At 51.9% G+C, this 26,962-nt stretch overlaps 2 protein-coding genes across 8 annotated transcripts in view; one reads left to right on the top strand and one right to left on the bottom strand.

Moving 5' to 3' along the window:
• The window catches only part of FGD2 (FYVE, RhoGEF and PH domain containing 2), a 51,893-nt gene extending 45,595 nt beyond the window's left edge, over nucleotides 1-6,298 (bottom strand). For 2 of the 5 annotated variants that reach the window (XM_027127101.1, XM_027127102.1), the window contains exons 1-2: nucleotides 6,239-6,282; nucleotides 2,231-2,475 (exon numbers count right to left, since the gene is read on the bottom strand). In XM_027127101.1, coding sequence (XP_026982902.1) covers nucleotides 2,231-2,329 — 99 coding nt within the window. In that variant the 5' untranslated portion in view covers nucleotides 2,330-2,475; nucleotides 6,239-6,282. Of the gene's footprint in view, nucleotides 1-2,230; nucleotides 2,476-6,238 lie in introns of those variants that run through there. The other 3 variants (XM_027127104.1, XM_027127105.1, XM_027127103.1) reach the window with 3 other exon arrangements.
• Nucleotides 5,988-25,032, top strand: MTCH1 (mitochondrial carrier 1). Of its 3 annotated transcripts, none has more exons than XM_027127107.1 (12): nucleotides 5,988-6,691; nucleotides 10,852-10,936; nucleotides 14,049-14,155; nucleotides 14,560-14,637; nucleotides 15,005-15,062; nucleotides 15,389-15,440; nucleotides 16,947-17,006; nucleotides 19,548-19,641; nucleotides 21,764-21,811; nucleotides 21,982-22,049; nucleotides 22,327-22,402; nucleotides 24,208-25,032. In XM_027127107.1, the coding sequence occupies exons 1-12, from the start codon at nucleotides 6,371-6,373 to the stop codon at nucleotides 24,277-24,279; spliced, it is 1,119 nt and encodes a 372-aa protein (XP_026982908.1). In that variant the 5' UTR covers nucleotides 5,988-6,370; the 3' UTR covers nucleotides 24,280-25,032. The 3 variants fall into 3 exon arrangements, with proteins under 3 accessions (XP_026982908.1, XP_026982907.1, XP_026982909.1); XM_027127106.1 differs by having other exon boundaries at nucleotides 5,993-6,691; nucleotides 19,548-19,692; XM_027127108.1 differs by lacking the exon at nucleotides 10,852-10,936 and having other exon boundaries at nucleotides 6,494-6,691.
• The last annotated feature ends 1,930 nt before the right edge of the window (nucleotides 25,033-26,962 follow it).

Raw genomic sequence — 26,962 nt, 5'->3', positions numbered from 1 at the left:
CTCTAGTCCCTGCTGGAACCCTGGCCCTAGTCTTCTGAACGAGATGCAACTTCTACCTGGTCCCCAGAAGCGGTGGGGGTGAGCAAGCCACACCTCTCTCACTGTCCTGCCCCTTTCTTATAGGAAGGACTGGGAACTACAACCTGAGGAGGAAAGAGAACTTAAGCTGGATGCTACATGTGACTCTTCCTTTGGTCCAAGGAAAAAGCACCTTTAACTGGTGCCTTCATTAAAAAAAACAAAAACAAAAACAAAAAATCCAAAAAACATATTGGGATCATCTGTAGAGCTTCCCTAAAACATTTTGATTTCCAGACTCTATCCCCGGAGATTCTTAGTCAACTGTCTAGGCTGAGTTTTTTTTTTTTTTTAAACTCCTTTAGTGATTCTAATGTTCAGTGAGAATTGGGAATCAGGGGTCCAGGCAATGCCCTGGCCAGGTTCTGTTGTCTGTTGGTGTCTCAAGAGCACCCAGAGTGAATGTGAGTACCCTAAGATGCCAAGTCTCGTTCCTCCAACTGGGAGGATTGTAGCTGTGCATGGATATTCTTGAGCTCACCCAGCAGGTTAACAGTCTACACACACACACACGCACGCACGCACGCACGCACGCACACACACACACACACACACACACACACAGTTCTACCAGAAACCAAACTAATTCTTAGAGACTACACAATCTAAACCAGGATTTAGAAACTCAAATTCCAACTAGAGCCATGTAGGCAAACCCCTGGTTGCAGCAGGTGTGTTGTTGAGATGCAGAGATGGGTGGAGAACCCATGCCCTTCTCACGGGGGCAGCTTTTATCCTGTTACAACCTGTTCTTGTCAGGAGGGAGTGCAGGCCCTCCGGTACTGGATTTTTTTTTTTTTTTTAACATCTTTATTGGGGTATAATTGCTTTACAATGGTGTGTTAGTTTCTGCTTTATAACAAAGTGAATCAGTTATACATATACATATGTTCCCATATCTCTTCCCTCTTGTGTCTCCCTGGTACAGGATTTTGCTCTTTGTTCTCCCCAAGAGAATTCAGGAATTTTAAACGAAATAACCCATATTTTCACTTGAAAATCCAAATGCTGCCAGCAGATTGCTAACCCCAGTTATACAGCTGCTGAACTGCCATATCTTGCAAGGCTGACCCCTCTTACAACGGGGTTGTATTTACACGACCACTTGAGAGCAGTGTCCCTTCCTTCCTGCCATCCTTCACGTTCAAGCTAATAGGAAATGGCTGCTCACCTCAGAGCCTCACACCGCTTAACAGCTGCTCCCTCAGCTCCGCCAAGACTCCCCGGAAGCTTTGCAATAAAGGCTTGCCGCAAGGGTGTGCTGGAGCTGGCTCCTACTGGCTTGCGAAAGTCAACTGTACCCATTTCTTCCCAAGTCTGTGCTCAGTGACATCTCACTAGCAGCATGAAATCAGCCATGGTGAGAATATTTACATTACGTGAATCAGCAAGTGCTACGAATCAGGGCTTTTCTTTTCCTAGAAAGCCAGTTATTAAACACTTAGCAGCACACCACTGCACATAAGGATACAGACTCTGCCACAGGCTGATAGGGAAGCAGTGGAGAAGGGAATAGTTTTGTTTTTCTAGTTATGTAAGAATTCACATGAATGTGTGCAATAGACATTTTGACCCTTTAAAACCCTTAGATACCCACTAAAAGGAAACAAGAATCTTAGTCCTGAAATATTTCTTCCTTAATTAAGGAATAACGGTCTTACAAGAAAATGCTCAGATTTTAAGAGTACAGTTTGGTGAGCTTTTACTAGTGTACCTACTCACATAACTACCACCCTAGTCAAGATGAAGAATGCTTTTATTCCTCCCAGAAAGTTCCTCATGCCTCTTTCCAGTCATTCTTCCATAGGTAACCACTGTTCTGATTTTTATCCCCACAGATTAATTTTGCCTGTTTTACAACTTCATATAAATGGAATCATACAACATGTGCTCTTTTTTGCCTGGACTATTTCACTTAGAATAATGTTTTTGAGACTCACCCATGTCATTGCCCATATCAATAGCTCATGTCTTTTCAGTGCTAAATATTCTTCCACTGAATGAAAAGTCTTGATATCGTCTTAATCCCCAAACTCACCCAGACTTGGGGCAATGGCCCATTAATGTTTGATTTTCACTGCAGGAGAAGAAAACTTCTTCCCACCTCTCAGGATAAACAGACATTGGGCACAAGAGATTTAAATGGACTCACCTTTCTCCACCAAGAGGAGGACGATAGAGCAGAACACCAACCAGGCATTTCATCCTTTCTGACGCTGGGGTGAGTACTGTGCTCACCGTGACACACCATGTCTCCCCAGAGTGTAGAGGCCCCATTTCCCCGTCTTCACTCTTGTAGGCTTCATCCCAAGGCCTTGGGACCTATTGGTCCCTTAGCTGTCTTCCATGTTTCTCCCAGAAGGCTTAGTGATCTCGCATGCCAATACATCTGGTGACCTGCACGATATGCCAGAATTCCTGAGATGATGACAGTTATAATGTACCTTCTTTTAGCCTAATTAGGACAAGAGGTGATTCCTGAGTTAAGGTGAGTATGGGACCCCAGGAATTCAGTACAGACGGAAGGCCAGTGCTCCCCACCCCTACCCCAGGCAAGCAGGTGAACAGAGGCAGCAGCCAGAACGTTCTTGCTCAGAACTAGTCAACAGGGAGCCTGCATCCAGACAAACCCATCTTCTTTATACCAGGATAAATTCTGACACCTGCGCTTCCCCAGGTGAGGCCTGAACTCTCATGCTGGCCTTGGCATCACCTCAAGTTCCTTCCTGACCTGGTTTGTGTGATGTCAACTTAGTTGCAACAATGGGTACTTACTATTTTGTATTCTCTCTTTTCATTGTAACAGTAGTTCCCCACAGGATCCCGGGGACTGGTGATCTATATACCTGGCAATTCTCAACAGTATTCTTTATTTCTTTTTTTTTCTTTTTTCCTGGCTGCACCACGAGGCTTGCAGGATCTTAGTTCCCCAACCAGGGACTGAACCTGGGCCACGACAGTGAAAGCACCAAGTCCTAACCACTGGACCGCCAGGGAATTCCCAAGAGTAATATTTCTTGTTAATTCTCTACTGTTTGTTTGATCCTACTTTGGGGCATATGGGTCTTCCTAAAGTTCCCATTCTTTTTTTTTAAATTTTCTTTCTTTATTTTTTTGGCTGCGTTGGGTCTTTGTTGCTGTGCGCGGGGTTTATCTAGTTGTGGCGAGTGGGGGCTACTCTTTGTTGCAGTGCACGGGCTTCTCATTGCGGTGGCTTCTCTTGTTGCAGAGCATGGACTCTAGGCACACGGGCTTCAGTAACTGCGGTACATGGGCTCAGTAGTTGTGGCTCGTGGGCTCTAGAGCACAGGCTCAGTAGCTGTGGCACGTGGGCTTAGTTGCTCCATGGCATTTGGGATCTTCCCGGACTGGGGCTCAAACCCATGTCCCCTGAATTGGCAGGTGGATTCTTAACTGCTGCGCCACCAGGGAAGCCCCCTAAAGTTTTCATTCTTTTTTTTTTTAATTTATTTTTGGCTGCATTGGATCTTCATTGCTGCGTGCAGGCTTTCTCTAGTTGTGGTGACCGGGGGCTACTCTTCGTTGCGGTGTGCGGTCTTCTCTTTGCAGTGGCTTCTCCTGTTACGGAGCACGGGCTCTAGGTGTGTGGGCTTCAGTAGTTGCAGCAAGTGGGCTCAGTAGTTGCGGCTCGCAGGCTCTAGAGCGCAGGCTTAGTAGTTGTGGCGCACGGGCACAGTTGCTCCGCAGCATGTGGGTTCTTCCCGGACCAGGGATCAAACACGTGTCCCCTGCATTGGCAGGCAGATTCTTAACCACTGTGCCACCAGGGAAGTCCAAGTTTTCATTCTTTAAGTGGTGCTACCATAAATAACTTTGTACAACTGTTAAAAGTATATTTGCTCATTCATTTTCTAGCAAATATTTAGTGGGCTTCTACCACGTGCCAGGCACTGTGCCAACCATGAATAGGATAGTCCCTGGACTCCAAGAACTTACAGTCTAATGAGGAGACTGACAGGAAAGCAGGCAGCCACAGTGCTGCACGGTAAGCCCTGTGAGGAGGCAGTCACAGGGAGGCACTAACCAGCCCAGAGCTAACTGCTTCATAGCTCTGAGTACATACTGCCAGGTTGCTCAGTAGAGGGAATACTGAGCAAGATTTTCTTTCAATCATTTCAGTGAGTATACTTTTCATTTCTAGATGAGCTATTTGATTCCTTTCCAAATATACCTCTTCTTTTTTCACAATGTCCTTTTCTATTTTTTTCAGCACTTTCTATTCTTTATCTTTGCCTTCATTTGAAAACTACCGTTTTCCCCTTAAAGTTTCTTTCAGATTGCTTATTACATCAAGTTCCCATGAGTATTAATCCTCCTGTTTTGCGCACTTACTCTTGTAATGGAATGTTTTTGAGTGGTTTGTAATATTTTTATCTGAGGATTTTTTTTTTTCTTCCGCTTTTTGTCCCTATGAGCCCTGAGTTGTGGAAACATAGCTACAGGGCAGTTTTGCATTTGCTTCCACTTCATTCCCTAGAGATCTAACAGCTTTAATTGACCTATTTTTAGTTTAATTTCTTGGGCTAAACTGTTCAATTACTTAAAAACAATTCACTGAACATTTACTATATGTATATCACCATAGCTGGTGCAAAGATACAAAACAATGCAACACAATGTAGCTGCTTTAAGGGAACCATTTTAAAAGGACCAGATACACACAAAAAGTAAGATAACTACGGAAGGCAGAGTAAAAAGCCTAATGGTGGACACACTATGGGGTTCAGAAGGAAAAATAGAGAGCCGCAGAAACATGGGGAGGAAAAGCCCAGAGGAGGAGAAGGTTTGTGTGAGGAAGTTTCAGAAGGAAGGTAACCCCACTCTTCCGGGTGGAGTTAGTAAGGCGCTGTAACGTTAGATGAGGCTGTGGATGAAGCTGACTTTAAGGTCCCTGTTAAGGAAGCTAAATCAGAATCCAGGCAAAAGGAAGTCAATTAAAGTGCTCCTGGGGGTGGGAGGTAGGTTTGATGAAAGCTGTGTTTGAAGAGGCAAACACTGTAACATGAAAGGGCTAGGAGGCTTTCCAGTGACTCAGACCAGAACAAACCTGGGTTAGAGAGGCCAGCGTGAGGGAGAGAGCAAGTGAGGAAGGCGGACTGACAGGATTGAGATGTGGAAAGTGTACAGAGTATTTGTTGTCAGGAGTAGCCAGCCGGGAGGTGGCTTTACAGGGGGCGAGGCAGGAAGGGAGGCAGGAAGGGCAGACTTCAAACCCGGATTAAGGGGTCAGAAGGCAGATGTCTGTTCTAAAGAACTTTCTCACAACGAACACAGGATAAATACAGACAAAGGGATCAGGTCACCCATTGCTGTGTCCCTGCCGACTCTTGGGATACTTGCTTTCTTTCCGTTGAAACAGAAACTTTTATTGAGCACCTCCACAACTAGCAGGCTTTAGGTGTTCTTGCAGGGGATGGGCACAGTGACAAACATGAACAGGGCACGTGCTGGAATAAACACCTTGCTCACAGGGCTGCTGAGAGGAACATACTTTAGTTATCTTGCTGCAAAGCACTTCAAAAGGTGGCACAAATAAGTGCGATTTAAGAGCCAGTTATTACTCGTTTTTATTACCTAACGACTAGACTATCGGCGCCTAGCAGAACGCTTGCGTGTGCTCACACTGAAGGACTAAATAAAACCTTCAGACCCAGTGAAGTAAATAGGGCAAAACACATTTTCTAACCATGAGCTCTAAGGCAGGTTGGCGAATGGTCAACTGCAAAGGAGGAGGACCACAACCTTCGAGGTGCAAATGGATTTGGTGTGGTGGGGAGGGCAAAGGGGTGAGACAAGGCTGGCGAGCGCGAAGGGACTCGGCCTGCAGTGGGAAGCCTCGCAGGCAGCGGGGCCCGGGAACAGGGCCGCAAAAAGGCGGGCCCAGAACTGCGGAGAAAACTCCCGAAGCCTGGGTGGGGGATTGGAAGCGCCTCAGACCATATTGGGGGCATCTGGCTTCCAGAACCTACGAGCCCCGCCCCTGCCGCTCTCCGGGGATCCCGGGGGAGCGCCCGGGCCTGCGGCCGCCTTCACAGCCTCCGAACCCACGGCCCGGTCGCCCGCGACCACTGACCCCCGGCTCACACCCCAGCGCTGAGCCAGGACCCGACCCCGCCCGGGGACCGCATCCATCGCTTACCGACCGCCTCGCCTACACTCCTGCACTCCCCCGCGGCCGCGAGTGGTGCGGCCCGGCCCCGCCCCCTGACGCCGCGAGGGGCAGGCGCCCGTCCCGTCACATGACGGGGGAGTGACCTCGCCGCCCCTTGCCATGGGGGCTTCCGACCCGGAAGTGGCGCCCTGGGCTCGCGGCGGTGCCGCGGGGATGGCGGGAGCCGGAGCAGGAGCTGGAGCTCGCGGCGGAGCGGCGGCGGGGGTCGAGGCCCGGGCTCGCGATCCGCCGCCTGCACACCGCGCACATCCACGCCACCCTCGGCCTGCGGCGCAACCCTCGGCGCGCAGGATGGACGGCGCATCCGGGGGCCTGGGCTCCGGGGACAACGCCCCGACCACCGAGGCTCTTTTCGTGGCGCTGGGCGCCGGAGTGACGGCGCTCAGTCACCCGTTGCTCTACGTGAAGCTGCTCATCCAGGTGTGGGACCAGGGGCGCCATAGGGAGGTGGGGGCTGATAAGAAGGTGACAGGCCAGGATCTGGAGGAAGATGGGGGTGGGGGAGTCGATGGCGACGGATTTGAGGAGAGGGGCGGGGACGGCGGGTTGGTGCGCAGAAGGAGCGGGAGAGGAAGAAAACGGTGAGGGATTTGGGGATGCAGGGGGCATGGGTTTGGGGATGCAGGAGAAGGGGGCAAAGGGGTCAGCGACAGATTTGGGAGAGGGTGGAAGGAACAAGGGATTTGGGGGTGCAGGGGAGGGGGCGATGGAGCGGAGAGGTAGCTTTGGGAGACGAAAGAATGGAGGCGATGGACTTGGACTAGGAGGGAAGTGGCAGCATTTTGGGGTGAAAGAAAAAACAACAGAATTGGGGGAGGGGTGGGACGTTTGGGCGATTGGGTGGGTAGGAAGATTGGGGGCCAAGGCAGAATATTCAGAAGATGAGCACATATTTAGGGTGAAGGGGAGCAAGAGCTCTGGATTTGATAGAGATGGATTTAAAGCGGTTTGGGGTGGGGGAACAAAGGACTGGGAGTCATGGCCAAAATTTTAGGAAAGAAAAAGGGGCATCAGACTCCGGGGAGGAGGGGACCGGGGCACTGGATTTAACGGTGACGGAATTTGGTGGGAGAGGCGGAGGCGAGTCGGTTTACAGGAGATGGGGGCTCTGGATTTGATGGCGACGACAGATTTGATGGGAGGAGGGGACAGGATGACGTGCTTTGGGGGAGGGGAACAGATAGGGCGACGCAGTGGGGGAGGGGTAGTGGTGATTTCTTTGGAATGGGGAGCCAGGAGGCTTTTAGGGGGAAAGGGATGACGCATTTGGAGGAGAACATTGAATTCACGGTTGGGGGTGGGAGCTGTATGGGGGGATGGGCTGAGGGGTATGGGCGTAGTGGAATTGGGCAGAAGGACCAGTTGGAACACAGGGTAGCAGGATGTGTAGGGGCTGGCAGAAAATGAGGCCATGGTAGGAAGTCTCTGGAATCGAGGCATGCAGGGGCACTTGGCATATTTGGTGGGACCAGCAGTGCCTTACAGATGAATTGGGCTGCTTGAGAAAGGGAGAGATGGAACTGGAAGGGGGTGCCCGAGCTGAGGTGGAGGGAGTGCATTTGGCAGAATTAGGTGGGCATGACTGAGATGAGCACAATGTAGATGTGGATGGTTTGGGCTTGGACTAATATCTGAAGATTTAGCCTAGAATTTTCAGTTAAGTTGCGGGGGGGGGGGTGTTTGAGATGGAGACCTAACCAAAACGAGATTTGATTTGAGTTGAGGCAAATGGGTATCAGATTTACTGTCCTGATAATGGACTGAGAATGGGAGATACAGTTGGAATGAGAGGGACTTGAGAATAGGAGTAATTGAAATCTGAGGAATGGGGGCAGTGGATTTTGGAGTGTGACAAGGAACGTGACAAAGAACGAGATTCCTTCAGGGACATTACGGTGCCTGACTAGAATCTAATCGTGACTGAGATTTGGAAATGGCTGATGGGGGAAGGTCGAGACTGGCGTTTGGTTGTGATTTGGGAGTGAGGGCTCCTTTACTTATAAAAATTCAGGTTGTATTTGCAGCAATAGAGATGCCAGCTTTGGGAGAGAAATTGAGGCTTTGGAACTGGTGGTACTTGAGATGAGAAGCAAGGATGATGGAGTGAGATTGGGTGAGGGCTGGGACTTCAGGGTGGCTGATAGGAGTCTGTGGAATGGAGGATGTTGGAGTACAAGGAATGGGGGGGGTGCTCCATGTGAAGGAACCTGGAAGTGGCTCCATCATTTGGACCTTGGTAGGTTTGGTTTACAGGAGAAGAAAATTGAAATAAGGGTCACTTGGAAAGGCAGTTGAGGAATGAGAGAGAATGGAGAATGAAGGAGGATAGGGAATTGGGGAATGAGGAAGTCCAGAGGGTGAGAAGAACTGTATGGGGGGTGGATACTGATGGGTGAGCCCAGTTGGGGTGACAGGTGGTCTACCCGATGTGAACGCAGCTGGTGCTGAGTGTAACATATTTGAGGGTGAAGTCTTTTTTTTTTAATTAATTAATTTTTTTTTTGGCTGTGTTGGGTCTTCATCGCTGCACGCGGGCTTTCTCTAGTTGTGGTGAGCGGGGGCTATTCTTCGTTGCGGTGCACGGGCTTCTCACTGCGGTGGCTTCTCTTGCTGCGGAGCGCGGGCTCAGTAGTTGTGGCGCATGGGCTTGGTTGCTCCACAGCATGTGGGATCTTCCTGGACCAGGGATCGAACCCGTGTCCCCTGCATTGGCAGGCGGATTCTTAACCACTGTGCCACCAGGGAGGTCCTTGAGGGTGAAATGTTAATGTGTATAGCTTGGGAATCAGAGATAACATCTTGCAAAAAGGAAGATCTCAGTTTGGGGGTACATGGCAGGATTGGATTGGCAGATCTGGGGGCTGTCCCGATTAAGTGAGTAAGAATGCAGTGCCTGAGATCAGGACTCATGGGTGTTAGAGATTTGAGGGACTGGCTCTGCCGGTATATGGTATAGAACCACAGCTTTGGCTGTGGTTAGGACTGGGTTAACAGATTTGGGGATGAAATTGGGTGAGTAGACTTGGGAACAAATAATTAGAACTTGAGAGTGAAGGGAATAGAAGTGAGATAGGGTTAGCGTGCCTTTGATAACACAGGTGGAAGTTAAGAAGATAGACTCAACAGATTTGGGAGCCATGGGGATACAGGATGAAGGGAACAAGCAGGTTTACGGGTGAAATTGGAATCGATGGGCCTCCCCAGTTGTTGTGACTGGAATGGATAAGGCAGCAAAAGAACATTGGCTCAGACTTGGAGTTGAGGGTGTAAATGGAATGCTGCCTGTGTGAGAGGACAAAATCAAAGCAAAACTAACCTCAGAACCTTCGAGCTTTTAACCCAGAAGGGGAAAGGTCTGGAAGGGGAGGGCTGACTGCTTGGTTCACCTGGCCATCCCTTTCCTTCAACTTCCCTGGGCTAGATGTTTTTCTTTTAAGAAGTTCTCCATCGTGGAGGGAGTTTCTTAATTTATGATCAGTAATCTGTCATGTAGCTCAGAATCCCATCCATAAGGGACAGCCTGAACTTCAAAACACTTGACTAAGGTGAGGAAAAAAGGAAATTGAGCCCAGAAAACGCTGGAAGCATACCTAGTTCTATTTAAGGCAGAGCTTCCCAATCCTGCTGTTTCTACCCTCTTCCACATCCAAGAGGAGCTCCTCTGGTCCATGGATTTGTCTGGCCTGCTCTGAGGGACAGGGCTACGGCCCTGGTCCCCTGCCACGGAAGGGCCTTCTCACACCCCACTAAGGCGCTGGTCTCCTAGACACCTTGCCCCTTGCCTGGCAGCAGAGAATCTTCTCATTAATCGGCAGCATAACAAATGGCCTCACCCCTCAGGAGAAACCTCTCCTCCTCACAGAGGCTTGGGTGGCTTGGTCCTTCACCCACCCATGAGTTTAACACATACCTTAATTATAACCAGCATCTATACAGCAAGAACTATGATAACCCTGCAGAAATGAGGGGGTCATTCTGTCACAGGGATATGGGGTGATCAAGATTAGATCACAGTTGAGGAATTGTTTGAGGAGCAGCTGGGATTCGAGGTGGCTGGGAGTGAGAGGGACAGATTTGTCGACATCTGCAGTGGGTACAGTAAGAAATTTGAGTGTGGGGTGAATGAGCTATCTGAAGTTTGGGGCTGAGATTTGGGTGTGATGTGTTTTGGTGTTGCCACATTTGAGATTGAGACTGGACGGATGTTTTAACCTGGCGATGAGAATTAACTGAGAGTTTTTTCTGAGATGAGCATGGGGTTTGAAGTACATAAACATGGGGGAGGGGTTCTACACTGGAAATATCTGGAATTGGAAGGTAAGAATGTTGAGGGATGGGGTGACTTGGATTATGGTAAGGGTGGTATCTGGGACTGGACATTTCTGTGCATTGGGAGATTACACGATGTTGATAGTAATAGACACTGATGAAATTTTGGGTATGTTTTGATGGGGAAAACATCAACAGAAATAGCATTAGACTCTGTGGGAGAAGAGTTAGAGGCCTGGGAAAGGTGAGAAGTAGTGAGACTGAATCAACAGTAGAATCTGACTTTCCCTTTGTATTTGTTGATTCTGAAGGTAGGTCATGAGCCGATGCCCCCCACCATTGGGACCAATGTGCTGGGGAGGAAGGTCCTCTACCTGCCGAGCTTCTTCACCTACGGTGAGTGTGCTTCCCAGGCAGGAAAGCCCACACCGAGAGAGACAAAAAAGAGAGAGACAAAAAAGAAACGTCAAACAGGGAACAGGCCCAGGTGGCCCTGGGGAGCACACCGGGCAGCATGGGGCACCCAGAGTCAGAGCTGGCATGGAAGAGGGGTCAGAGGCAGCAGGGTGTCAGGATGGGAGCAGCTGACCAACACAGCTTTGGTCCAGCTCCTCTGTGTGAGCTGCCAGCTGTCAGCCCAGGCAGCAGGATAGGGAGACAGGTCCAGGCTGTGCCTGGAAGCAGGGGTAGGGGGCGGATTTCCGTTTTTTTTTTTGTTTTTTGTTTTGCCTTCTGAGCAGTCTGGCTGCCCTTTTAGCAGTTCTTTTGCTTTTCTGCTCCTCCAGCAGGAGGCCCATTGGGGCCTCCTGGGTTCTTTTCCTTTGTCCTGTTCCCCTGCATTCCTCAGGCAGTGGTGCCTACTCACTCAGGCATCTCCATCCCCTGGGTGTAGAACAGTACATGGTGGGTCTTGGCTTCATCCCTGGTGTGCCGTCTTGAGCTGCTCGAGCTCAGGAAGGCTGCTAACTGCTCTGGCCCCATACTCCTTATCAGCTTCTTCATGCCCAGGCCCTCCATACAAGCACCTGCCCCCTCCGCCCCCTGCAGCCTTGCCTGCCAGAGGGTCTCCATCAGGAAGCCCACCACGGTGGAGCTTCCCTGATGCCAGCAAAGCCCACCAGCTGCCTGTGCTGCTCATTCCCTGACCCCCAGCTGGCCAAGGCCGTTTCAGATCCACCATCCCTGTCCCTCTCCCAGTCCCCACCCTTCCCAGACTTCTTTATTTTTTTTATTTTTTATTTTTTTGGTCACACCACATGGCTTGCAGGATCTCAGTTCCCCGACCAGGGATTGAACCTGAGTCATGTCAGTGAAAGCCTGGAATCCTAACCACTAGCCACCAGGGAACTCCCCAGACTTCTTTAAATGTGCCTTTGCTCTCTGTGTTCACAGCCAGGCTGACCCTCTCATGCTCCCTCCACCTCTGCTCATCTTATCTGTTTAGTCAGTCTAGCATCTTCTCTGAAAATCTTTCTTTCTGCCAAATAACTTGGGGCCTCGCCTCCTGTCCCCTTTTCTTCACTCCACACCCTGCTGGCAGAATCTGATGCCATGTTTCCCTTCTAGTTTTGCCACCTCATTGTTGAGTACAGTATAGAGCCAGGTGGAACATGTCATTTTGCGGGGAAATCTGTTCGTATTTGTTTCACTTAAAAGTTGTCAGCGTGGGGAAGGAGGACGTCAGGGAGGCACCCCCCACTGTAGTGCAACGAAGCCGGTATGCGGAGCAACGCTGGATTTGCGGGAGGCCGGGATGGCAGGCTGCCGACCCCTGTGTGTGATTCCTCCATACACCACTGTGCAGGCTCTAGCCATAGAGAGGTTGGGACCCAGATCATCTCTGTTCATGTCACACAGTCATTCCCGAAAGGACTCAGGGCAGAGGGGTCTTGACAATCACCTTACTGCCTCTTGCAAAGATGAGCAGAGTTCTGAGGTGCTCCCCCCGCCATTTATATAAATGTTGTTTCAGCGCAGATGGTGTAAGCAGACTCCTGGTGTTGGGGAGGGGCTCAGCTGTCTGGCTATCTAGCGACTGTCTGGACGGGGTCTACTACTCCCCCTCAGCTATGAACAGCGCCACAGCTGCCATGACATTCTTTGGTGTTCTCCCAGAAGGAACTTCCTGGAGAGTTTTCAGGGACCACAGAGAAACCATGGAATGATGGAGCCCCTTGCCAGCCAGGGGGCCCTTTGGGCCCACAAAGGCCTCTGTAGACGTTTCTGCATACCTTTGTCTGTTCTCACTTGTTCGTAATTCCACTCTGAGATGGGGAGAAATAGGGGTCCTTACTCCCTTTTTTTCTGGCTAGGAAATTGGATGGAAAGAGGTTAAGTGTCCTGCTGGAGACCACACTCAGGCTTTATCCCGCCAGCTCTCCCTTCTGCTGACTGGCGCTCCCCTCCCCCAAAATAAACCTTCTTTCTGCCTGTTCACTCCGTGAAGCAGGGCGTCCTGGCCACGTTGCCCAGTGTCCTCTCTCCTCCTACTCCTGTCTTTCCAGCACCACCCCAATCTCAGGAAGCCAAACAAGCAGGTACCAGGTGCTCTCGGGACCAGGGGAAGCCCATACAGCTGCCACATGGAATTGCTGTTGGCAGACATGTGGCAGAGGAGAGAACGGCACCCTCCCTTGCTGGTTCCCGCCACTGTGCGGTGCTGGAGAGCTAAAGTCTTGGCTCGAGGGGAGCACATTGTCTGAGGGAATGTTCTGCCAGCTTCCAGGTATGCAGGTTTATAAAAATACCTTTCCTTTTTGAACATCATTTAAAAGTTGATATTGAATAAAACAGCAAAACATTAAGAAAGTATCCTTTTAAAGACCCAAACAAAAAAACACTGACTCAAACAGGGTCAGGGTCCAGCTTCCCTGACCTCTTAAGTTTTTTTCTATAGAATAGTTCATTGGTGCCTCTGTTTTAGTTACTTCTCCACTGGCTTTCCCCCCTGTAATTAATAAATGCCAGTAGGTGCCAGGTGGGATCCTGGATGCAGCACAGTGACAAGGTGGAGATGGCCCTCTCCGTGGCATGCTCAAAGGACACTCTAGAGCCTTTCCCCTGGGAGCCCTTCCTTTTCCTTTTTCCCTGCCTTAGGTTGCAAACTTCATCATTGCTCGTGGTTGCCTTTTTCCATTTTTTCTTTTCCCAGAGAAAAACATTTTTTATAAGCAACAGAATTGGTTCCTAGGTTGCAGCACTTAAGTTGCTGAGTGAGAAACTGTAGCTAAGTTTGCCAAGTAGATTTTCCAAACTGCAAAAAGAAAAACGTATGAACTTCTTTGCCAGAAAAATATGTTTTGAAGGTTTTACAAAAAGAAATGGGCTAGAAAAGGTGTTTGGGGGTGGGGCCCGATTGCTTCTGGGGTCCTGGACGGTGCTTCCCTTCCGTGACTGAAGTCAGCAGGTACTGAAGAAGGATAAGCTGCGTCTGGTCTGGGTGTGAATGTGACCCAGGAGTGGGTGCGTCTGGGCTGAACGTGACGCTGCCACCTCTGCTTTCTTGTAGCCAAGTACATTGTGCAAGTGGATGGGAAGATAGGGCTGTTCCGAGGCCTGAGCCCCCGGCTGATGTCCAACGCCCTCTCCACCGTGACCCGGGGCAGCATGAAGAAGGTGAGCCTGGGGTGAAGCCAGGACCGGTTGCCCGAGGTTCCCCTGAGCCCCCTGCCACCCCTGGAGGCAGCCACGTGCACCGGTCCTGCTTCTCTGTTCCCAGACTGGTCAGGGCTCCACCCCAGCACCAAAGCCAGACTCCAAGCCCTGGTGGTCCAACGCCGAGTCTCAATTGGAAAGGCCCCTGCCTCACCATCTGCCTGCTTTCTTACAAATGTGACACTAGGCAGGGACTTTCTCCCCCCAGCTCCAGCCCCAGGGGGTTACCCAAGGTGGGCCCAGCTAATGGACATGGCCAAGAAAATAGTAGGAGCTGTTTCCTGCCCTCTCCATCCCTTCAAAGTTACATCGAAGAGGCACACCTGTATTTTGCTTTTGAGCCACCTTTGTTCTTTGCATCTCAGGTTTTCCCTCCAGATGAGATTGAGCAGGTTGCCAACAAAGATGACATGAAGACTTCTCTGAAGAAAGTGGTGAAGGAGGTGGGTACCTGGAATTGGAGAGGAGAACCTGATTATCCCTCACCGCCCAGTTGGGCAGGTCACTGAAGAGTCACAGTTGGGGCCTGCTGTGTGCACAGTGGAGTGGGATGTGGAAGGAGCCCCAGCAGGGCCACTGCAGGGAATCACAGAAAGCCTCTCAGCCGCCACGGGACCTGGCCTGGGACCTGGCAGCAGTCCTGGGCAGAGGGAGTTTTGTGTGGGTGACAAGGGGGGCCATCTGAGGTAGACCGACCCCACATGGGTGCTGCAGGATCCCAGTTTTTCCCATGTAAGTGCTTATAGCTCCCAGTGAGCACCACTTCCAGAGACAGGCCAGACCAAGTCCCCGCCCTCTGCTCTCTTGCAGACCTCCTATGAGATGATGATGCAGTGCGTGTCCCGCATGCTGGCCCACCCCCTGCATGGTGAGCCACCCCATTGGAGACTGCATCTCAGCCGTGGGGTGACCCCTCATGGGCTGTAGACGGGCAGCGGTAGAATTACTGGGAAGTAGTATCACTGGAATTGGCCGGGAGTTCAGTCCAAAGGGAGCTGGGGCTCTTCCCAGCCAGAAGAAATGGGATGCCGTGGTCATGGGGTGTGATGGGGAATCCCAGGGGCCCTCCTCCCCTCCCGCGCTCTGACACGGGCCGTGTTGTGCAGTGGCCACTGTGCCGGGCACCCCACCCATAGCTGGGGAGTCTTGGGCTTTGGCCACCATGTCACCTGTTTGTGTTTTCTCTTTCCTCAGTCATCTCAATGCGCTGCATGGTCCAGTTTGTGGGACGGGAGGCCAAGTACAGGTGGGTAATTCTTAGGGTTGGCAGGAGTGGCCCTGTCACTATTCAGAGTCTGCCAGGACAGGCCATACTGTGGTCAGCTGCTGCCCCTTTTCTGCCCTATTTCTTGTGTGCCAGCTTCAGAGGAATGGGGTAGTGGCTTCCATAGTCTGGGTCCAGGGGTATTTTCTCCCTCTCTTGTCTGGGGCAGCCCTGGATGAGCCTAGATGCCCTGCAGAGGGGTGAGTGGGACAGGAGTCCAGTTGGATTAGGAGTCCTGGCGGGGCTCCCTCCTAGACCCCCTAGGTTATGCCCTAGCCCTTTTTCCAGCTGTGACAGAAGCCAGCTTAGAGCTTGTTTCATCCTCTCCTAAGCGGCCGTCTACCCATGGCCGTGGGCTTGGCCCTTCCATTGCTTACCAAATGTTTAGCTAGCACCGGCCATGCCTGACACTGAGCTGGATCTGTAGGGGCATAGGTGTGTTGACACAGTCCTTCCCTGTGGCACTTGTGCCCTCCCTGCCCCTCTGAGGCTCAGTGCAGGACAGGAGGTGGGTCCTGGAGGCTCGTGGCAGGAGTACGTGCATCTGTTATCCTTCCTCGCTCAGATTCTTATTTCCTGGGTTCAGTTGTTTTCTGCTGCTGTCCTTGGGGCCACTGCCCCAGGAAGCTTGGCTGCCATGGTGCCTCATTTTGAGTTCACTAATGGGAAATTGGCCCATTCCCCCAGTGGGCTTAGAACCCAGTGGGCTGAGCCACTGTCCTGAGAGGAAGGGTAGCGGGGCCTGGCAGGGCTCTGGCTCCCACCGTCTTTCTCCTAGGCTACCCTGGCCCTCTTGGCTTTGCAGAGCCTCTATGCAGAACAGGTCACTTGGCATTGTCACAGGTCACAGAGGTTGCACTTGAGCCTCCTTTGCATGTCACACCTAAGACATCCCAGCCTGTCCTGTGATCTCTAACAGGCTGCAGTGGGCAGGGTGCGCATCCCCGAGTTCCCTGCTGGGGAGGGCCAGATGCCTTTTCCCAAGCTGCGTCTGTACAGTCTGATCACAGGGCCTCCTGCTGCAGGGCCCTGTATTCCTTCTCTGCCCTCTGGGAAGGTGCTTCTCTCCACTCGCCACCTCTCCTCCTCTCTCTGTGGGACATGCAGGCTTCTTTGCCAGAAGGTTGTTCAGCCAGAAGTAAGCACTAGAGCCAGGCAGGAGAAGGTCCCGTCGCCTCTGCAGCAGCCCAGGCTAGAAGGTTCATTCCTACATTCCAGATCCATAGAAAAAAGCAGTAGAGAACTGGGGTTCTGCCCCTGTGGGTGGTTGGGTTTCCCCAGTCTCCATAAACTGCGTAGACGCCCTCTCACTCCCCAACAGAGCTGTAATCATCTACACTTGGGTTCTGCCTGGTGACAGAGAATGCCCCCTCCCCATCCCGGCCAGGACTGGATGGCTCTGAGCAAGGGTGGCAGGCTCTGCTCCACACCAGGGCATGGGCTTCTCCAAGGTGCCCGGGTGACGTTGTATCCCTGTGTTCTCCACAGCGGCGTGTTGAGCTCCATTGGGAAGATTTTCAAAGAAGAGGGGCTGCTGGGATTCTTTGTGTACGTGAGTTTATACACCCCGTAACTGGCCACGGAGCATGGCTCTACTAACAGGCGCATTCTCAGCCCTCAGGCCACAGCTGTTGGCCTCAGACTAACCACAGGGCTCTGCCCCTGCCTGAGCAGCTGCTCCTTGGCCCGTAGAGCTCCATGGCCTATGCGCGCTACGGATCATCGGGAACAAAGCTGCCCAGCTCTGTCCACATTGCGGCTTACACAGAAATGGTACTGTTTGTCCAGCACGCTGGGGGTGGGCGTGGCCAAAACCGCACCCCCGACCCCACTGTCCCCGTCCACGTGCTCCAGGGCTGGGGGTGGGCACGAGGCTGGTCTTCAGGTCTTCCATCATCCTTGGTTTCACTGCTGAAGTCACTGAAAATCTGTGCCACGGGCTGAAGGTCAAGCCCTGGCAGCTCACAGGCTGACTCCAGCTGATGGATCCTGTTTGACATAGCACTTCTGAGAAATTAGTTCTTCATATTCAACATTTAGGATGTTTCACAAAACAATCCCTATTTCTGGCTTCTCTTAAAAAGTCAAGACCTGGCTGTGCTGGGCCTGTGTTTCTGCAGAGCAGATGTCTTCAGGGCACACAATCTCCTGAGGGCCCCGGACCCCCTGCCCTCCTTGGTGTCTCACACCCATCTTACTCCACCTGTAAAGAAAGCTCACACCGAAAAGACTGTAAACTACAAACAGAACCCAAAGTCCAGGCCTGACAAATATTTTTTGTTTTGCTTTTTTAAGGTCTAGGCAGAGACACATGCTGTTAAATACACAGTACACTAGACATGGGACTCTGTTAACTCATCTTGTGGTTTCATCATCGGCCAGGTGTTCTGTGTGTAGGCATGTGTGTGTGTGTGTGTGTGTGTGTGTGTATGTGTTTCTCACTAGGAGGTGATTTTGCTCCAGGGGACATCTGTAATGTCTGGAGACATCTTTTGATGGTCACAGCTGGGATCTAGTGGGTGGAGACCAGGGATGCTGCTAAACCTCCTGCAGTGCCGAGGTCAGCCCCCATGACAAAGAATCGTCCAGACCTGAAGGGCAATAGCGGCAAGGTCGATAAACCTTGATTTATATACGCACATATTCACATGTATATTCATGTCTATGTATATGTACACATATGTATGGGTGTGCATATATATGTGTGTGAATAAATATTTGCTTGTGTGACTGGTGCTTCAGACCCTAAAACACTACATATCACCACCTCTGGTGTTTTTCACACATTGTATACATTCTTTTCTGGTGTGTGAGTAGGATTCCCACACAACAGATACCTTACCCATTGGGTTCTTTTTTTTTCTTCACGTGTTTGTAGAACAGGTGATGTACGTACTCAGAAAGCACTGAGTGTACCTGTGAAAAGTCAGTCTGAGCACAGGTGGAAGCAACAGGATTGGAAATTGCATTCATGAAGGTTCACTTTATTTATATCTCTCATATCATAGATGTGTTACAGGTATTTTGAACTTTCAAATATTTTGAAATAAGATTTTTGAAAGTTCAAATATCATAATTCTGTGTCCTCTCTCCAAGAGATAGCTGTTTTCCTGGAGATCTTTCCATGTCCTTCTATATCTAAACAAGCAAATAAACACATTCAAAAAAAAAAAAAACCCCACAAGGGCTTCCCTGGTGGTGCAGTGGTTAGGAATCCGCCTGCCAATGCAGGGGACATGGGTTCGAGCCCTGCTCCGGGAAGATCCCACATGCCGCGGAGCAACTACGCCCGTGCACCACAACTACTGAAGCTCACGTGCCTAGAGCCCGTGCTCCACAGCAAGAGAAGCCACCACGACCAGAAGCCCACACACTGCAACGAAGAGTAGCCTCCCGCTCGCCGCAACTAGAGAAAAGCTCGCACAAAGCAACAAAGACCCAATGCAGCCAAAAATAAATAAATAAAAAGAAAAAAAAACCCCAAACCCACAAGTATCACACAGGACCCACTGGTCTCAATCTGGCTTTTTGCCCTCAGCACTGTGTTTTAGGGAAACTTCACATTAGTGTGTAGAGATGCGCATTCTAAAGGCCATCACTTTAAAAGTCTGCCCTCCTTGTGAAAGCTTGTATGGAATGTTTTTAGTGGAACATTCCAGGGTTGAATACAGGTGCACTGAGCAAAGTGTTTTGTGAGAGTGGATTGGGTAAAAAGGCCAGGAGAAGACGGCTAACGTGTAGGTACTCTTTCATAATCTGCATTGGAAAATCCCGGATTTTGCACCATTCACATCTTAAGGCCCAGTTTCTGTGGTTTGAACACCGCTTGTGAGACCATTAACTTGTGCTGTCAGATGTAGCATATAACACGCATACCACGCCCCACTCCCTGTGGAGAAAGGAACACTGCTTTCCTGCTGTGGATAGCTGCTGGCCCATGTGGCCCCTGCGGGCTTCCTTCCCGAGGTGGTGCTGGTGGATATGCTGAAGTTTTGAGCTTGGAACATCCTTGTCTGCTTCCTGGGTGTGGAGCCCCCAGGAAATGTTCTCTTCCCTCCCCTGCTCACCTTTGCTCACCTTGTTTTTTAGCGGCTTAATCCCTCACCTCCTGGGAGATGTGGTTTTCTTGTGGGGCTGTAACCTGCTGGCCCACTTCATCAATGCCTACCTGGTGGATGACAGCGTGAGTGACACCCCAGGGGGGCTGGGGAACGACCAGAATCCAGGTTCCCAGGTTGGTTGGAACAAGAACTTGTCCATCTTTCCATGTACTGCTGATGCCCAGGGTCTGGGGCAGACTTGAGGACTCTGGGATTCTGAGTACTGGGCCCCTAGGGCTGGAGAGGGCCTCTGGGGAGGGGTCTGAGGAGAAGACTCTGGTTGTCCCTGGGTCAGCTTTGCCTCCGAGGAGAACGGCCTCGAGAGAGGAGATCGCTAACAAGACATAGAGGGGTTTTTGGAATGCCCGTCCCTGGGCAGCTTTAGGTCAAACAGACCCTAGCTTATCCACGGCTAGTTTGAGGCAGTGACCCAAACCAAACTAGGGATCCCTGGTAAATCAGGATGTAGACCAGCTAATAATAACCCTTGAACTTCCGCTCAGTGTTTTAGGCTTTTTCAAGCCCTTTAGTGAACATTATGACATTTGATCCTGACAGCACCTCAGTTGTGAAAGGAACAGAGCAGGTATAACATCCTGTTTTACAGACAGATGAGACCCAGAGATTGAAGGGCTCTCCTGGGGCCCTTGCCTGCGAATTGACAGGGCTGGGACTAGGTCTTTCCCTGGGCCAGGCTGAGGGTGCTTCAGTCAGCTAGGAAGTGTCCCATGCAGGTGCACCCCACTCTTGTTAGCAGTGGTCTACACAGCCTGGTATGCACAGACCTCGGCAGATTGGGTCAGGCACGGGGAGGTCTTGGTCCTTCTAAAAGGCACTTGTTGAGGAAAGGTTTCTGGGGATCTCATAGGTCAGCTGGTTCGGCCTGACCCAAGATAAGAGTTGGGGAGCAGTGATAGGCAGGGGTTCCTGGGAGCCAGACATTCTAACAGCGGGAATCACCCACCATCGGAGGCTGGGTGAGGGATTGGGGACCTGTCTGCCAGAATCACTTCGTTGGGGTGGGTGGGGTTCATAGTCTTCGTGTGTCTGTGTCTGGGCCCCAGAATGGCAGTTCCGGGGTGGGGGCGGTCTGGGAAAGAGTCTGTGGTGAGGGGTGCCTCTGAGAGCTCGCAGCTGGGGCAGAGGGAAACTGGCCATTTGAATTGGGTAGGTGAGTCTTACTGGCCTTTTAATGTGAGCAGATAACAGTTGCTCCATAGAGAGCAGCTCCCACCTGCAGTTACAGTAGCACAATGCCCCTTTCTCAAGGGCGTTATGGGTGGGTCAGCTACTGCCTTCACATACAGAACAAGCCTGGGACAGCTGGGGTGCCTTGAGGGGGAGGGGTGTCCCACAGCTGATTGGTTCCTCCAGTCCAGGTGGGCAGGTGTTTGACCAGGGGCTACTGCACTTACCTCACTGAGAACAGTAGTCGACACTTCACTGAGAGTATTTTTCACGTGCTTTTCTGTGTGTGGCTTAAAGGCTAAGATGAGGCTGCCACTCACGCAGAGGGCTGAGCAAATCTCCGCCCAGGGTTGCAGGGCATCCATCGGGTGGGATGGCCATGTCACAGGACGCTGAGGGATAGGTAGTCACCCTTTGTAGTTCGGTGCTGTTTCATGGGCAAAGTTGAATTCAGGAGTTGGGGCCTGAAGGGGGCGAGAGTTTGGTGAGGTAGGGTGGCAGTAAGCCCAGGGTTGCCCTTCACCTTATGCTACAGGACCCAGGATTCTGTGTGCAGTTCAGATGGGTGCCTGACTTTCCATTCAGTAAGCACTTACTGTGCGCTGAGCCCTGGGCAGGCACTGATCAAGGCAAACAAAAGCCCAGCCCTCGCAGCTTACAGCTCGGAGGAGGTTACGTAGGCCACAGCCCATGATCCCACCTACCTCGTCTCTTCCACTCACCATCCCTGGCTGGGTCACAGAAGGCCCTCCAGTCCAGATATCCCACTTCTGCCTCCCAGATCTTCTCTTGGCTCTGACTGCCAGGCCACTGAAGCTGCTGGCAGGCCCTGAAAGGGAGCGCAGCGTGTGCCGCGGGCATGTGAGGAGCTGAGTGCAGAGGGGGTGTGAGGCCAGTGCGGAGGGCGAGGTGAAGGGGCTGCAGACCAGGTAGCGTAGGCGGGGCGGGGGCCTGCATGTTTGAAGTCTGCATCCCGAGGTACCTGGGGCAAACCAGTCTCCCTTTTTGTCTTTGCAGTTCAGCCAGGCCCTGGCCATCCGGAGCTACACTAAATTTGTGATGGGGGTAAGTCTGGCCAGCTGCTCTTCCCACTGAGCTGGGGGCCTGGGCGGGGCTTCAGAGGCCAGCTCTGGAGATGGCTGGAGGCAGGCCTCGGTCTAGGGTGTGCCTGCTCCTGGAGCCCGGGTCGGGGGCTGGTGGTAGGTGGGCTCACTGACCCTCAGGTCTCCCTGCAGATCGCAGTGAGCATGCTGACCTACCCCTTCCTGCTGGTCGGTGATCTCATGGCCGTGAATAACTGCGGGTAGGTGTGTGCCCCTCTGCAGGCACCCTGCCAAGGCTGCTGGGGGGACCTGGCTGAGCCCGTCCAGTGCCCTGCCCCCTCCCACCTGCTCTATGTGTGGGCTTGGCCCACCAGGCCCCTGGCTTCCTCTGGGATTCATCACACCCCTTTGGGAGGAACCTGTGGTTTGGTATGGGGGTGGTGGCAGCCCCAAGCCATTTCTTCACGAGGGCTCCTTTTCCTTAGCTGATCTGTCTCCCGCTGTTCTCTGGATCTAACATGCTCTCCTTCCCCGCAGGCTGCAGGCCGGGCTACCCCCTTATTCCCCAGTGTTCAAATCCTGGATCCACTGCTGGAAGTACCTGAGTGTGCAGGTAAGCCTGCTCTCCAGGGAGGCTTTTCTCACTTTTGCACATCAGTCAGATGGAAAGGTTTTGTGGACTCTTCATTACATGGAAAGTTAAGGGGTTGTCATGGAATCCGATGTTGTAAGGAGGATAAAGAGGATGTAGACTTTTGGTTTGAGGCATTTAAATTAAATTTTCACTTTATTTTATTGGATTGGCCAAAAAGTTCATTCTGTTTTTTTCTGTAACCTGTAGAAGGGGTTTGAGGTTGTCAGATCTGAATTTACTTAAGAATTACACATCAGACAAGGTCTACTTTTCTTCAACTCTCCAAGACTCTTAGAACAAGTATGAGGGAGCCCACAGGGTAGGTGGCGAAGCCCAAGAACTTCTTATATCTCAAGTAACCTGGGATGAAAACACACCTGGCATGTTGGAGGCCGGCCCCTCCCTCTACCCGCGCAGGATGCCCCAGGTGCCCAGGAGAGCCTGAGGGTGGAGCTGGGCCATGTGGTGAGCTTGGCAAGCTTTGTGGGGAGTCTCTTATTTTTATGAGCTTAACTGTCTGCAGGGTCTTTCTCAGTCCTTTGTGGTTGTGTGAGAAGGGTTGTGTGTAAAGTGACAGGACTGGGGGCAGCCTGGCCTGGGCATGAGAAGTGCCCGGGCTTGGTGTAGATCAGCCAGGCGGCAAGCCGGGGTGGGGGTGTTGGGGCGGGGCAGGGCGAAGGCTTGGGTCATTGGATGGTTTTCTGAATTAGACAAGCCGAGACTCCAGTTCACAGAGCAACAGCTAGTGCCTAGGCAGCACCTTCTGAGAGGTGAGGCTGCGTCCAGTGGATTGGTCACTGTTAGACTTGGGGAAGGTGGGGTGGGGCTGGGGAATTGGGGCAGAATCCCCTTACTTTGCAGATTTCCTGAGTCTGCCAGTCTTGAAGTCCTTGTGTTCTATGCCCAAGCACCCTCCTGCTGGCTGGAGCTCTGGGTTAAGGATCCAGGTGGCTGGCCCAGGACAGATCCCTGACTTTTCCTGACCTTGGTTGACTTCAGAGTAAAATGGGGCAGTGGCCTGGGCAGGAGGAGCTAGCACACTGACTGGCCTCAAGGTTGAGAAAAGGACGGATAGGAGGAAAGCAGGGAGGCCAGAGACAGACGCAGGCCTTCCAGCGAATCCAGTTGGTCCTACATGCATCACATCCTCTAATATTGGAGGAGCCCCAGTCCACTTGGGCTCTGAAGCCAGAGGGCAGTGAGTCTCCTCTGGGGGTTTCCTACTCAGTAGCCCGGTGAATACTGGACACCCGGGACTTCCCTGGTGGCGCAGTGGTTGAGAATCCGCCTGCCAATGCAGGGGACACGGGTTTGAGCCCTGGTCCAGGAAGATCCCACATGCCGCGGAGCAACTAAGCCCGTGCGCCACAACTACTGAGCCCGTGCGCCACAACTACTGAAGCCCGTGCGCCTAGAGCCTGTGCTCCGCAACAAGAGGAGCCACCGCAGTGACAAGCCCGCACACCGCAACGAAGAGTAGCCCCCACTCGCCGCAACCAGAGAAAAGGCCGTGCACAGCAACGAAGACACAACACAGCCAAAAATAAATAAATTAAAAAATATATATATTGGGCACCCTGTGGCATGAAGTAAACTGCTCCCTTGTGCTTCAGCACAGAGCAGATTCTGACCTTGCCCTCAGGAATGCAAACCTAGGCCCTCTATCTCCGACTCTGGGGTCTCTGAGCTACTGGACCCTTCTTTGTCTTTCGCTGGCCTGGCTCTGGGGTGGGATGAGAAGCATGGCCTCCCTTTCACTGACCCTACTGCTCCTTCCAATCCAGGGCCAGCTCTTTCGAGGCTCCAGCCTGCTTTTCCGCCGGGTGTCATCAGGATCGTGCTTTGCCCTGGAGTAACCTGAATCACCTAAAAAAAAACACGCTCTCTCAGCCTGGCCACCGTGGGTGAGGCCTGATCATCTCGGGGCACCTGTAAGACAGCCAACCCAGCAGCACCTAGATGTGCTCCAGCACAGCTGGGCTTCGGTTTCCATATATGCCATGTGTCTGTCCAGAAGTAGGGGTTGGGTGGGGGTGAGGCTGCGTCCAGTGGATTGGTCACTGTTAGACCTGGGGGAGGTGGGGTGGGGCTGGGAAATTGGGGCAGAATCCCCCTACTTTGCAGATTTCCTGAGTCTGTCTTGTGCAGGGGGCCAAAGAATGGCTTGTGGAGGCCCACGTTGGATGAGCAAAGGCTCATGAAGTCAGGTCCCAACCCCCATTCACACCCCTGGAGTCAGCCCCAGCTCTCATCCTGCAGCTCAGCTGGGAGTGTCGCTCTCTTGCTTTGTAAATAAGGTGTGATCCCCTTTCACGAGGCCGCTGTCATGTCCAGGCCTTTGCTAGGAGACTGTCTTCGTTTTTCTCAACACTACTTTTCTGATGAGGCAGCACCTTCTGAAAGGGAAATCATGTGACTGCTCAGAACGTGTCCTTCTCGTCAAATGTTCATTGGTTTAATGGTGATGCCTTACGTGCAGGATATGGTTACCTGTGCACTTGTGAACACCCAGATGTTAGGCAGATCAGTGTCTTTTCCTATCCAGTTTAAAGTTCCTAATAAGATTTGACCCTTTCTCCCTCAAATAAATTCATTGGTGGTGGTTTGGAGCTTTGTGGGGAGTCTCTTATTTTTATGAGCTTAACTGTCTGCAGGGTCTTTCTCAGTCCTTTGTGGTTGTGTGAGAAGGGTTGTGTGTAAAGTGACAGGACTAGGGGCAGCCTGGCCTGGGCATGAGAAGTGCCCGGGCTTGGTGTAGATCAGCCGGAAGGCAGGCCGGGGGGGGTGTTGGGGGGGGCAGGGCGAAGGCTCAGGTCATTGGGTGGTTTTCTGAATTAGACAAGCCGAGACTCCAGTTCACAGAGCAACAGCTAGTGCCTAGACCTCTTCCCAGGGAGACAGGAGCTCTAAAGGTCCTCCCAGCTTCAGAAAATGTTCCACCCAAACCCGCAGCTGTCCTCTCAGACTGTTTGCAGATGACATTGTGGGGTTTTACCAAGTCGGTTGGTGTAGCAGTCCCGTGGTTACAGCAGAAGGAGTGGACACAGGCCCAGCTGAAGCACTGAGCTTGGCCTTCTCTGGAAAAGGTAAAGCTCCCTTCATTTGCTTCTGCCCAACATTTGCTTTTGCCTATAAACAGGCAGAACTTACAAATGGAACCTGCTGGCCCCTAGAGACCGTGGGCTTCCAGCTGATGGGTTTTAATACCAGTTGAGGGCCAGCTTGGTTCCCCAAATGTTTCTCTGCCCTTGCTGTAGGGGAGATGGCTTCGGAGAGCTGGACTTTGGGACTTTGGTCATACTTCCTCACAGGTATGGGCTGGGTCATGCCCAGGGAAGGCCCCGGGATGCTTTTGCAGAACTGGTTTTCCCCATTGGCCTAGTAACAGCTGCCCCAGTTTACCTTACGTATCCTTGTTCCCCAGGAACACAGGAGCATGCCTGTGCAGGTATCCTGTAAATGTACATTGGTGGGGGTTACTAAGATCTCACACTCGCTTCAGACAGCTGAAGTGGCAGGGAGGGAAAGCACACGGCAAGGTGAGCAGGCCAGGCCTCGCTAGCACCAGTTCTGTAGAGGAGGAAGGCCCTTTAGAGGTGTGTCTGCTGCACGGCACATGACCTTCCTCTAGCCCAGTGTGGTTTCCCATGGCACTGACCACTGCCCTGGGGTAACTTTTCTTCCCATTGCTCCACCCTCAAGTCCTGTTTTTGCAGCAATTCCTTCCTGTGGTCCCCCAGATTCAGGAGTCTGAGCTGAGCTGGTCCTGAAGAGCCCCTCCCTCTGACAGCCACCTCCTCCTAGGTGTCTGGAGAAGCCACCAAGGTAAAGAGCCAGCCTGGGTGGGCCTTTCGAGTCACTTTGAGGGGAGGCAGTGCCGTTCCCAGGTAATACCCTGGGATTTCTGAATTTCTGAATTTCAGGGTCTTGACTACATTTCCCAGGTTATCTTCCACCCAGAAACAGCAAGAAAATCACCTTTGATGCTCTGTCTCGGTTTTTAGTTGAGCTAAGTACAGGTTTTTATTCCTAACCATTTTCAGTTCAGTATTAAGGTGCGTGTGTTGTGTATGGTAAGTGCTCCCTTTGTCTCCTGAACCTTTCATTCTTTGAGGGCTGAAGCCTCACCTGCTCCCCTCCCCCAACCCCCCCTAGCACCTGGCATGTTTCCTCTCAGTCCTGGAAACTAGAGTGACAGGGTCCTTATCTGAGAAAGGAGATTGGGTTGAATTGGTGGGGGAGGGGTGTGGAGGGTGGAGGGTTTGGGGGGTAGGTGCGGGGAGCTGAGCTGTCAGCAAAAGGAGGGGTGACAGGAGTGGGAATGTCCCTGTGGGGACCCAGTTACCTCCCTCCCCTCCTGGAAAACCTAATTGCAATGGACAAAGCTGGAATGTCCTCTGACAGGCCTTTTGGGACCCCCTGTGATGAAGCCCGAGGTGGCAGTGGTGGTCTTTGCAGGGCCCTACTGTAGCCCTTGTTGCCGCGCCAGTGCCCAGATGCCTGGGAGTCACGCAGCAGAGTGCGGGAGCAGACCTGCCC

Source organism: Aethalodelphis obliquidens, unplaced genomic scaffold (genome assembly GCF_003676395.1).
Source record: "Aethalodelphis obliquidens isolate GAN/ISIS:26980383/991018 unplaced genomic scaffold, ASM367639v1 scaffold31, whole genome shotgun sequence".
Classification (NCBI taxonomy): Eukaryota; Metazoa; Chordata; class Mammalia; order Artiodactyla; family Delphinidae; genus Aethalodelphis; species Aethalodelphis obliquidens.
Note: the sequence above shows the minus strand (reverse complement) of the source record. Positions and strands in the feature narration are given on the sequence as shown.

Excerpts from the sequence above, each read along its gene's own strand:
- MTCH1 (XM_027127106.1), top strand. The coding sequence starts at position 6,371 with ATGGGGGCTTCCGACCCGGAAGTGGCGCCCTGGGCTCGCGGCGGTGCC. Across the intron at positions 6,692-10,851 it reads ACGTGAAGCTGCTCATCCAG|GTAGGTCATGAGCCGATGCC; the intron begins GTGTGGGACCAG and ends TTGATTCTGAAG. Across the intron at positions 19,693-21,763 it reads ACCAGAATCCAGGTTCCCAG|TTCAGCCAGGCCCTGGCCAT; the intron begins GTTGGTTGGAAC and ends TTGTCTTTGCAG.